Source organism: Chiloscyllium plagiosum, unplaced genomic scaffold, assembly GCF_037043375.1.
Source record: "Chiloscyllium plagiosum isolate Xiang-an unplaced genomic scaffold, Cpla_swu_hap1 HiC_scaffold_14, whole genome shotgun sequence".
Classification (NCBI taxonomy): Eukaryota; Metazoa; Chordata; class Chondrichthyes; order Orectolobiformes; family Hemiscylliidae; genus Chiloscyllium; species Chiloscyllium plagiosum.
This window is the reverse complement of record NW_028270152.1, coordinates 21,295,144-21,308,330: the sequence shown is the minus strand read 5'-3', so window position 1 is coordinate 21,308,330 and position 13,187 is coordinate 21,295,144. Positions and strand designations below refer to the sequence as shown.

Genomic DNA, 13,187 nt, shown 5'->3' with positions numbered 1-13,187 from the left:
ATTTTGATGCAAGAAACTGTATACATTCTGCCCAAAGAAGCTATGAGAAAATTGAAGAGTAGGTTGTTTAGACTTTATTAGAGGAAGTGAGCCAGGGAGATGATGGAAAAATAAAAAAAAGTGACAAACCTATTGAGATGTAGAATCATATGGTGCAGAATAAGCTCTTCAGCACATTGAGTCTGTACTGCCAAAGCTACACTAAATCTACTCCAGTCCCACTGTTCTACTGTAGACCCATAGCCTTGAATTAATGACATTTCAAGTGCTTGTCCATGTTCCTTTTAAATATTATGAGGTTGCTTACCTCTGTAATCAACCCCACAGTGGATTCCAGGCACGCACCACCCTCTGGGTGAAAATATTTTTCTTTAACTCCCTCTCATCTTCCTGCATTTCATCTTAAAAGGCTTCCCCCTTGTTATTGACCCTTCAACTATGAAGAACAGCTATTTTCAAGGACCTTCATAATCTTATACACCTTTATCACGTTCCCTAATTTCTGCTCCTATGTCGTATGGTCTTATCGGGTTCTGAGGAGAAATGGAGTTGAGAAACTTATCAGCCATGATTGAATAGTGAAGCAGACTCGATGAGCTGAATGGACTAATTTCTGTTCCTATGTCTTATGGCGTTACAGTCTGTCAACCTTCTCTGTTCCAAAGAACCCAGACCGAGCTTATTCAGCCTCTCTGCATAGCTAAAGCACTCCATCCTAGGCAAATCTTCTGTGCAGCACCTCCAATGCACATCCTGCCTATAAGGCAGTGACCAGAACTGCATATAGTACTCTAGCTGTGATCTAACCAAAGTTCTATCCAGCTCCAACATAACCTCCATGTTCTTGTAATCTATAACTCATTTGATAAAGGCAAGTGTGCCTTCTTAACTATCCTCTTAACCTTTCCTGCCACCTTCAGAGATCTGTGGACAAAAACCCAGACATTCGTTTGACCTTCTAAATATCTTGATGTCCCACTTATCCCAAATTAAACACTAGACACTATAAATTATTCTTTGAGATATTAATATACAAGTGCACAATGGTGTTGTAAAACAGACAAAGAAATCTTATACAAATTCATTATATTTGCAATGACATCACAAACAGCAATTTACAGACTTAACTTCTTGATGCTTCAGTTAATATATGGAATAGACTGCCACCTTGTGAGTAAATACTGCCATAGAGTATGGGAATCTTAACTAAAGGCTCAAAGAATTAGGCTCCCCTCAAATATTCTAGGTTGCAATCTGAAGGTAAGTAACTAGTACACCTGGACTACATAAGTGTCAGGCAGTGACCATCCCCAAGAAAAAGAATGAAACCACTTCCCATTGACTTTCAGTTACATTACCATCACTGGGTCCCCTGTATAAACATTCTGGGGATTACTGCTGACTAGGAGCTGAACTGGACTAGCTACATACACATACCAGCAGGTATGAGACTGAGCACTCTGTGCCAAGTAACTTATTTGCTGCCTCCCAAAGTCTCCCCACCATCTAGAAAACCCAAGTAAGGAATGTGATGGAATACTGCCCACTGATTGTGATGATTGCAGCTCCAACAACACAGAAGAAACTCAATTCTATTTAAGACAAAGTATCCCACTTGATTGGTACCCTGCATACCAGCTTAACTGTTAACTTTCTCCATCACTGTCACAGCAATGTGTGCATCTATAAGATACACTGCAACAGCTCACCCCAAGGTTCCTTCAACAGCATTCTCTAAACCTGTGACTTTACCACCTTGAAGGACAGGGTCAGCATACACATGGGAAAACCACCAGTTGCAAGTTCCTCTACAAGCCACTCATGATACCACTTGGATTTATCTCACCACTGCTTCCTATCATTGAGGCAAAAACCTGCAACTCCCTCTGGGTTAATGTGTACCAGTAGTTCAAGAAAGCTGACAATCACCATCACCTTCTCAAGGGGAAATTAGAGCATAAGCAATAGGAACAGGAGTAGGCCATCTGGCTTGTTGAGCCTACTCTGCCATTCAATAAAATCATGGTTGATCTTTTCCTGGACTCAGCCGCACTTACCCACCTGCTTACTATAACCCTTAACTCCTTTACTATTCAAAAATCTATCAATCTTTTCCTTAATAACATTCAAAGAGGCAGCCTCAAAGTTGTCATACTGGCAGGGAATTCCATAGATATAACTAGGACATAAGCATTGCCAATGATGCTTATATCACACAAAAGAAAAGAAAATTTGATGGTTTTTTTTTGGTCTTCAATGTCCATTGTTTGTCCTCTTATGTCTGCTCAATTCCTATTCCTTTCTCTTTTCTAACTAATAATTTAGCTCTTCCATACTCCATGTCTCTGATGCTTTGTAGCAGCACTCTTTATATTCATGCTCCTGTGTCTGTGAAGCTTGCATTGTTTGAGTAATGTGTTTTTGTCTCTCTTATTCCCTTATGTACTTTCAATTCCCATTTATGTTTGATGTAGCTTAATGTAAATATTGTTTCCACAAGTGCTCTCACTCCCAGTGTGACTGGTTGAGGGAACCTCAAAGGAAGCAAAGTTATCCAGCCTCCTTTGTGATTTGAGCTTTGTCACACTGTACATAGCAATAAACATATAAATTATTCAGGTAACCAATGCAACTTTTACAAAAGCATATGTCAAAGTTGATGTGGCAAAGACACGTCAAAATGTTACTCAAAGGTGCATCAGAAATTGAGGCTGGGACACGATGATCAGGATGAAACAATTTACGGAGAGTTTTTAACTTGTTCTTGGGAGATCAGAAAAGTGGAAGTTTCCTACTTAGTGCAAGGACCCTAAACAGCTGATTATGGATTGTTAATCTGTTAGCAGCCCTAATGACTTTAGCGGCTATAATCTGGGAATATCGCAACAATCACACAAGCCTTTGAAGCCATTCAGCTGACCATGGCTGATCTACGTGGGCGGCACGGTGGCATAGTGGTTAGCACTGCTGCCTCACAGCGCCAGAGACCCGGGTTCAATTCCCGCCTCAGGCGACTGACTGTGTGGAGTTTGCACGTTCTCCCCGTGTCTGTGTGGGTTTCCTCCGGGTGCTCCGGTTTCCTCCCACATCATAAAGATGTGCAGGGTCAGGTGAATTGGCCATACTAAATTGCCCGTAGTGTTAGATAAGGGGTAAATGTAGGGGTATGGGTGGGTTTCGCTTCAGTGGGTCGGTGTGGACTTGTTGGGCCGAAGGGCCTGTTTCTACACTGTAATCTAATCTAAAAATCTAATCTACTTTTGTTTGTTATTCCATGATAACTACAATTACAAGATATTTGGATAGGGATATGAATAGGAAGGGTTTGGAGGGATGTGGGCCAACAACAGGCAGGTGGGATTATGTTCGGCATGGACTGGTTGGATTGAAGGGTCTGTTTCCATTTTTATTTGTTTGTTTTTTTTTCCTTTTTCTACCCCCACACTGCCACCTAATTGCGGTGGTGCTAATATTTTCACGGGAACCAAATTGTGTGTGCAAGTGTGAGACACAGTGAAAGACAACAGGTGCACAAATCTTTATTCAATTTCCACCACCATGAAGAAAGGAAACACCCGAGTGGCCAGTGAATGCTGCGTGATCAAACAGTGAGGGGGAGGGAAAGGATTACATCAAAATAGCATTGGAGGGGACAATAATACATTCCACTCCCTGCGGTGCCCACCTTTCCCTGAAAATCTCAAGGGTGTTGGTGGACACCCGCGTGCTCCTTCTTCAGAGACACCCAGGCTCTGACATAACCGCATAGATTTAGGGTGAGACGGGAAAGATATAAAAGAGACCTAAGGGGCAACCTTTTCACACAGAGGGTGGTACGTGTATGAAATGAGCCACCTGGGGAAGTGATGGAGGCTGGTACAATTGCAACATTTAACAGGGATTTCGATGGGTATATGAATAGGAAGGGTTTGGAGGGATATGGGCCGAGTGCTGGCAAGTGGGACTAGATTGGGTTGGGATATCTGGTCAGCATGGATGGGTTGGACTGAAGGATCTGTTTCCATGCTGTACGTCTCTATGATTCTATGACTCTATGATTTGGATCAATCATAGTTTTGAAAATTGCAGTTGACTCACCTTCCTCGGGGAGAAAGTTGCAGATTAGGGATATCCTTCCTGTTTTCACTCTTAAATTGACCCATTTTTACACTGCCATTCTGAACCCCCCACCCCCACCATCAGCAGGAATATTTTCACATCATCCACCTTAGAAAATTCCCTTATCACCCAGCACAAGATTAATGTGGTCGTGCACCATGATTTATTTTTATAGCCAGCCCGAATGACAGGGGAGTGAAGGACAGTGGGGTGGAGGGTGGGGTATCATAGATCTTGTGGTGCGGGGATGATTACAACTCAACTTGTTGAATTTGAATCGAAACCCTTCCACAAAGAGTGTTGTAAAATCACCAACTGGAAAGATTCAGCCCTTGTTGCTTCTATTCACTGTCAGATTTCCTGACATCACAAAAGCCTAGTTGTCGGTGGCTCAAACTAGAATAATTCTTAAAAATGGTGATATGCAGCCTTAATAGAATATTTACTTTACCAGTCTAATATCTGTGAGCTGATTGGTTGACCATTCCTCATCCAATCTCATTTAAATGAATGGTCCAAAGAGGGTAGGGTTCCTGTTTCAGTTTTTTTATTAGGATTAAGCTTCTCACTCAAACAAATCCTTTTGTTTCTCAAGGGTATGTTTCCGATTCTCACAGACTTGGATCTGTCCTAGCAATCACAACAAAAATATTCTAAGTTGTTTGAAATGATGCTATTTTTGGGCGGCACGGTGGCACAGTGGTTAGCACTGCTGCCTCACAGCGCCAGAGACCCGGGTTCAATTCCCGCCTCAGGCGACTGACTGTGTGGAGTTTGTACGTTCTCCCCGTGTCTGCGTGGGTTTCCTCCGGGTGCTCCGGTTTCCTCCCACAGTCCAAAGATGTGCAGGTTAGGTGAATTGACCATGCTAAATTGCCCGTAGTGTTAGGTAAGGGGTAAATGTAGGGGTATGGGTGGGTTGCGCTTCGGCAGGGCGGTGTGGACTTGTTGGGCCGAAGGGCCTGTTTCCACACTGTAAGTAATCTAATCTATTTTACTGATACTGTTGGAATAAGGAGAAAGTCTTCTAAATATGATGTAAACTGATTCTGGTTTCTTCCATTATGATGAGGAGCAAATGGCTTGCAGTCCATTAAGCCACGCTTTTCAAAAATTCATTAATGTGACCGCTGCTAGGCCAACATTCATTGCCCATTCCTATTTGCCTTTGAGAGGTAGTAATGAGCTGCCTTCTTGAACCTCTGCAGTCTATTTGGTTTAGGTACACCCACAATGACTTAATCCACCCTATCCTAAAGCAGCATCATAATTTAACTTCTGGCTAATGTCACACCCAATTTTTGCTTGTTTGTTTTGCTCATCAAGGCATCAGCAATGTTTTGTGTCACTGTCATAATCTTAAGATGGGAGAAAGGGTTAGGAGAAGGTTTACTGGTTCACAGTGCAAGTACATTGGCAAGAACCATAATAAGCTTTTAGAAAGTACAGGAATACAGCAAAGTAAACCTGGGACGAGAGCTGCAAATTGAGATGCTTTCAAAAGTTACGGCATTTGGCAGGTATTGAAGTAATCTACTCCTGAGATTATATGTATTCATGTTGCTTCTGTACACCATGAACTCTATAAAAGAAAATCATTTGTCAATTTTTTCACCTTCCTTGTTAATTAGCAGACCTTTCAAAAATCACAAAAGCATTTGTGCCTATCTTGCTGAGATTCTGCTAACCTCAGTTAATAGTGTCCGACTGATGATGACTCGATTTGATAATAATGTTTTTCAATTACACACGTAATTCCTCTTCAATAGGCATTGAGGTGAGCCTCCCGATCTACAGCTGAGAGAAAATGATGCAGCTCTCCCAAACTGATGTGTTTCATTAGTTCGACCCTGTGGGCACTTAGTGACGATTGAGGAAGGAACAGGACATGATGGTGCAACACTTAAATACCATGAATAACGTCAAATATTTCATACAAAAGGCTTGAGTTATTATTAGAGTGTTTCCCAGAGGTTAAGTAATAGTTGATGCCTGTTCTTCCACTAATATTTTATGAACTAGAATAAATACAATTGTAGCATGCAGCAAAACAGTGAAAATCAAAAACACTTGAGACTGCACAACAATTTCAAAATCTGGCTTATCCTTTTGCAATCTACAGAGGTCAACTGCTGTGTTCAGAGTCCCAGCCCAAACTGTCTTCAGGAAAAAGCAATTTTCTTCTGCTACCTTCAAAATAACATTTGTACTCAATAATATTGAAGGAGAAATGCATTCATGTTAGAGATCATACCATCATCAGCCAGATTGATGAATGCAAATAGCCAAACCAGCCTTGCTGCAATGAAGCTCCCTCCCATTTCCCAAGGGATTGACAAACTGCCACTGGATTCAATGGCTTCACCTTTCGTTAAAGTAGCACTTCGGTCTTGATGACTGTGACCAAGCTCAATTGTTGCACTTCCTGACACGCATTCCTCTCACAGTGGCTCAATGGTTAGCACTGCTGCCTCACAGCATCAGGGACCCATTCCGGGTTCGATTCCAGCTTCGGGCGACTGTCTGCGTGGAGCTTGCACATTCTCCCTGTGTCTGCGTGGGTTTCCTCCCACAGTCCAAAGATGTGTGGGTCAGGTGAATTGGCAATGCTAAATTGCTCGTAGTGATAGATGCATTAGTAGGGAGTAGGTGAATGGGTCTGGGTGGATTACTCTTTGGAGGGTCGGTGTGGATTTGTTGGACCGAAGGGCCTATTTCCGCACTGTAGGAAATCTAATCTGATCACCTCCTCGGATTACAAGTTAGCTTTAGAACCTGCTGAAGGACATTACAACATCACAGATTCCCACTCTTTATGGACAGTGAATATCACCAGGATGGCTTCTGCTGCAAAAATTACATGCTTTAATAATCCTCTGAGGGTGGCATGGTGAAGCAGTGGTTAGTAGTGCTGCCTCACAGCACCAGGGACCCAGGTCCAATACCACCCTCAGGCAACAGTCTGTGTGGAACTTGCACATTCTACCCCATCTGCTCCAATTTCCTCCCACAATCCAAATGCAGATTGGCCATGCTAAATTCCCCATAGTGTCCAGGGATATGCAGGCTAGGTGGATTAGCCATGGAAAATGCAGGGCTACAGGAATAGGGTAGGTGGATAGGTCTGGTTGAGATGCTCTTCAGAAGATCGGTGCGCACTCAATGGGCTGAATGGCCTGCTTCCACACTGTAGGGATTCTAGATAGCACTAAAATGGTTCCAAATTCCCCATTCATCTTTCAATGGTAACCCTGAGTTATGCCAATTGTAACTGAAGCCATCTTTCCTTATTTACTCCAGCCTCTTAAAAGCGACCAGAACTAAAAGAAAAGTTGAATTTGATATTAACTTTGAGCAATTTTTCTACAGAAAATGAAACTATTTTTAATGACTGTAAATTCTCTTGTAATTAAAACAGTGCATTACAATATTTAGAAATTTAAGATTAACATGGCACTAGCTTGATACCATACCCAGCTGATCATTTTTTTTTGTATGAGCTGTTTTAAATTCCATAGCTTGCTCTTTTAGAAGATGGAAAAATTAATATTTTCTCTCACAATTGTAGCTTCTCTCCACCTCATTGATTTCAGTTCATTGGATACTATTTTTCATTACCTAATAATTGAATTACCATTTCATTTTGTTTATTTCATGCAGAAGTTTAGCCTTACTCATGAATTTGAAGAAAATTAATTTTACTTCATACAGGGAAATCTTATCTTGCATGCTTGCAAAATGGGAGGATCCTTTTAACTTAAAATGCTGGCTAGTGGGGAGTTATATTACTCTGTGCATAAGACAAAGTTCTACTCAATCATTGAGGATTGAGGGGCCAAGCAGTTGGGGTGTCAAGATCCTTAGCATTGCAGAGTATCACACTAAAGCCCCCACAGAGAAGACCAGGCTGACACTACAGCTGACACATTGCTCTGGCCCAAAATGTCGATTCTCCTGCTCCTCGGATGCTGCCTGACCTGCTGTGCTTTTCCAGCACCACCGTCTCACCCCATCCATCATACAGACTTTTAAAGCAAAGATTGATCTGACAGTTTCCCTGTCAGTTATTCCAAGCAAGCTTATCATTCTAATAAATTGTTGGTCATGCACAATACCCAAAACTGACCGAATAATTTAATAATCCAATGCATAGCCAAAGAATCATTTCTGAAGATTTCTAAACTACTTTTATTATCCTTAGTTTATTTTAAATAATGCATTAGCTGAGTACTGAAAATGACCAGGTTTTAAATACATATTGAACTGTCAGAAAATAGAGTTTCTAGAGAGTTCTGGTCAGGACAGTGTCAGGCAACACAAAGTTTTACTGTATTACAAAAACACATCAGTTCTGATGAGGAGTCATCTAGACTGGAAACATTAGCTTGCTCTCTCTCCATGGATGCTGCCTGACCCACTGTGATTTCCAGCACTTTTAGTTTTCAGTACAGATTCCAGCATCGACAGTAATTTGTTCCTTTTACTGTATCATGTTATTTGGACATGTTCACTTTACCAGTTCACACCAGAAAAGGAGCATTTGTAAATTTTCTGAGCCTATAGCTCTGTCCAGTATGTGGATTTGTCTTTGTAAGTCTCACCATTTGTAGGACTATCGTCACATCCAGGGAAAGCATTCTTATGAAATTGCTATGGGTTCCAGCATCATCAAAAGCTGATGCAACCCTCATATTGGCAAGTCAATTGGCAACTAACTGGAAAACAACCTTATCATCCTAAACCATGTGAAAAGATTTGTGTACCTGTCCCTTGCAAATCTCTCAGTGCTACTAATCTGGGCCTTATTTCAATTCTGCATAATATTAGGAACTCTTCAGGGAAAGTAAGTTTACCAAAATAACTCCTAAATGAAGAAATTACCAACAAGACTTCACGTTTTTGTAATGATTTTTCTAACATGAAGTAGAACCAATATAAATTAACCATGAGTTAAAAGGCAACAATACTTTAAACAACAAAGCAACTTTCACTTTAACAAGTCAATACAACAAAAAATACATCTTAAGTAACCACTACCATTCCCCTACAGTGTACATGACACTGCACAGTTACCCAGTTCCAAAACATGCTGATCTTTATTTACTCACTGAAGGTCAGGAGTCCTATCTGACAGCAGACTTCCCTATAAGTATGATTATCATTAGTTCAGCACACTATGAATTTGTCTCTCACGGGTGATAATGGATCTAAAAATGTGGCTCCCCAAAATTCCTTTTAAACCAACTAACCAGTAGCATCCTAGTATAAGTTTGATAAAACATCTCTTTTGGACCAGGTTGCTAAAGAGTGCAGGATGTAATAAAGAGGACAAAGAATCTTTCAATAGCAACTCCTAATTACATGAAGAAGCTGTCTTTAGAAGTTTAAGTTGATAGTGTCGATGAAGTAAGTTGGAAGGAGGTTTGTGTGGCACATAATAACATCACAGCCTTTGGCCTGTTCCTGTGCTGTAAATATGGTGTGCTTTTTTTTAATAGAGGAAACCTTGTGCTTTACAGGACATTGCAACCATGCAGCTGTGTGCTAATAAGCTGGACAAAAAGGATTTCTTTGGAAAATCAGATCCGTTTTTGGTCTTTTATCGGAGCAATGAGGATGGGACGTAAGTAATTATGTATAATTGGTGAATTATGTCTTGTAGACAATTCAAAATGGCCCCCACTGTCTTTAAGCTTAGCTGAACAAAGTAGGCTGATAACAAAAATAAAAATTGGAAATCAGAGAAATTTATGCCGATGTAACATTGAGTGAATTTGAAGTCTTCTCAGTGTCTTGTCCTTTTCCTTAAAAACCAAAATAATTTTCCATATCCTGCTTTCCTTCAGATATTAGCTTCTTCTTGGTGAAATGATTCACGTGCACTTTTCACACTCAGGTACTTTGCCCAAGTGACCATCCTGCATTTGTGAGAATAGATATCTCCTAGACTGTTGGGCCTATCACAACCAAGCACAAAACTGCCTTCATCTGTTATCCTTACATGGAGAGTAATTTCTTCCCTCAAAGGGTGTTGAACCTTTGCAATTCTCTGCCCAATAGGGCTGAGGCAGATCAATCATTGAACATGTTCAAGACTGTGAGAAACAGATTTCTACATATGAAACACATTTGGATAATGCAGCGAAGTGGTGTTGAGAAGAGCTACTGGTGCTCTCGTTTCAATCAAGGGGATGAAGCCGGGCTGATTTTACCCCTGTAGTGCCAGTCCTGTCTTATTGATTCAGGAAACTCAATTCAAACCAGGTCTGGATTATCCTTCATCTTTATGATTCAGTTATTCAAATAATAAATTCATTAAGCCGTTCGAATCATCTTTCTGGAGTGCATATTGGGTATATTATTTGACAATGATATAGCCAAAAGTTCCACAAGTCCCAGAGGAGGTGGAGGTGTGACAGGAATATTTATGTTGGGCCTGTCAATTGACCCCATCCAATTAAGCCTACTCCATAGTCTTTCCTCATAGCCCCAAAACAGACCTTCAGATAATTATTCGATTATCTCCTTAAGGTTATTTCTGAATCCGCTTCCAACAACCTTTCAGGCTGTGTATTTCTAATCACACCAACTGCTGTGTAAAAGACTGATACCTGGGCAGTAATTGAATCATTGGAATAGATATCAGGCAGGTTCTGCAAAGGACATGAAATTCTAATCATCAATTTGATGGCTAAGGGGTAAGGGAAAAAAAATCTATTCCTTTGTGTCTTCTACTTTTCTGACAATAACAAAGCTGAGCAATTGAATATCAAAGGGCTGAATATAATCACTGCATTAGCAAGTTTTGACTAATTAGTCTCAAACATTTTTTTCTTCTTCCTCATTGATTTCTTTTACCTATCAGAACTGGGGAATGCTGTCAACATGCACCTTACCTTCCCATTAAATTGTACCATATATTTAGAGGACACAATAAAGGCACAAAACTGTAATTTAGTCACCAATTTGTATCCTCTGCCTGCAGGAAATGTTTATACAATCCAAATAGCTGTGATTCACATGAAATTATAGGAGCTGAATTTCACTGTATAAATGTCTTTTTCTCTTCCTTTCTACAATTCTTTCTCTCAGGTTTACCATATTGTTTGTATCCTATGTTCAATGTTTGTATCACCATTTCCATAAAACTTTTTTTCTCAAAATTACTATCTCTGTGTTTTGAAATCTTTGTTCAGGTGGTGCCCTCGATGTGTTTCTGTCAGCATTACTATCACAGTGTTCAAATCCTGTGCAGTTTACCTGTATTCCTATCTGCTGAATGTACTATACTGTGCTACGTCTCTCAGTTTTGCTGTTAGATTTTAATCTTAAGGTATCACTGTATTGAAAATTGTACTCACTTTTACTTCTCTCTTTCTCTCTCTCTCTTTCATTCTCTCATTCTCTCAAATTGATTGTTACTGAGTGAAGAATTGATCTGCTATTTATATGCAACAAAATCATAAACTGATTAGAAATTGGGTGGAATGACCCGTCTTTTCACTGCTATGGAGTCATATGTGCCCAAAGTAGTCTCTGTATATCTGCACAATTTTGTTGTACGCCTCACTATTTACTACGTTGATAAGATGCATTTACCCACATCATAAGGAAGTATTAGTCCATTAGCATACACAAATGATGAGCCTGACTTCTGCTTCCCCTCCTCTTGTTACTTTGTCTTGAGTTTGGGGCAGCTACCACAATACTGTGTCACCAGGCAAAGCAATATTAAGCAGCACTAAATGTAAAGAAGTACTCAACTCTGAGCTCACTCCCAACTCTGACTTCCAAGCACACCCAGTCTTAACCCAACTCTAGCTCCAAACTCCTAACACCACAACATCCCCTATCACTCTTGGGCTCAGCTGTAGCAACACTGCAGAGCCACAATGTTCTCTTCCAAACTGAAAATCCTCTTCAGTCGCAATCTGAGGCCTCGTCCTTCTCCAAACTTCAATCATACCAATCATTAACTTCGACATGCTACCTGATTGTGTGGTCTGAAAGCCAAGTATCCCAAACTCCTCAAACTCCCCATTTGGGTTCGGGCTGTTCGCACACTGTAGGTGAGGCATACAAAATTGGATGCTGCCAAATTAGGATACAGTTACATTGGATATATGGCAATGAAAACAAGCTATTTAGCCCAATTATATAAATCTATTATCACAACCCCAATCATATCTCCCTGATTTGGTTATCTACCCTTTCCTTAACTACATCTCAACAATTCACTTCAACTACTCTCGGTGTTAGTGGTTGTCACATTTTCACCACTCTTTGAGTCAAAACGATTCTTCTGAATTTCAATTAGATTTCAAGGTGACTACCTTCTTTTGATGCTTTTACTTACACATTCCCCAGGAGGGGAAACATTCTCTCTGTATCCATGCTTCAAATGCTTTCAGAATTTCAGATAGCTCAGACATATCACACCTCAGACTTCTTTTTAGATCCAGCCTATCAATCCTTTCTTGATTTACCCACACATTCCTGGTAGCATCCTTCTAAACCTTCTCTGCACCCTCTCAAATTCCTTGATATCCTGAAGTGATCAGAGCTATACACACTGGTGGTAGACTCCTCATTATTCAAGTATGTCCAAACTGAAAGTGACTTTATCTAATGACAGAAGTGTCTGATGTGAGATCAGCAAGGACACCCAGACAGCATACAGAACACTATTGTCTAGCAACATTTTGACATAGGCTCAGCTAACTTCGGTATTTTTAATTCTGTTCTTCCACAAATAATGTTTTGATTTGCTCTATCATTTGCCTTGCGAACCTGTGATGCAACTATTAGTTGCTGTTGAATTGTACACTGAGATAGTTTGTTCCTTTACCCATGAGACCTTCTAAATAATAAGTAATCTCTCTATTCTTCCTATTACAATATGCTAAATCACATGTGTCTGTGTTACACTTAATTTATTTGCCCAGGTTACAAGACTACTAATGTCCTGTTGTAGTTGCAGTCCTCTTCAGTATTGATTATCTCCCCCACAATTTGGTGTGATCTGAAAATTGTACATTTGATTCCAAAGTCCAAATTATTCACTTCAC

The 13,187-nt window shown here is 40.4% G+C and overlaps 1 protein-coding gene across 1 annotated transcript in view; it reads left to right on the top strand.

Moving 5' to 3' along the window:
* LOC122558872 (copine-9-like) overlaps positions 1–13,187 on the top strand; it is a 405,261-nt gene that overhangs the window by 281,262 nt on the left and 110,812 nt on the right. The window contains exon 8 of the mRNA XM_043707757.2: positions 9,639–9,742. Within this exon, the coding sequence (XP_043563692.1) occupies positions 9,639–9,742 (104 nt within the window). The remainder of the gene's footprint in view (positions 1–9,638; positions 9,743–13,187) is intronic.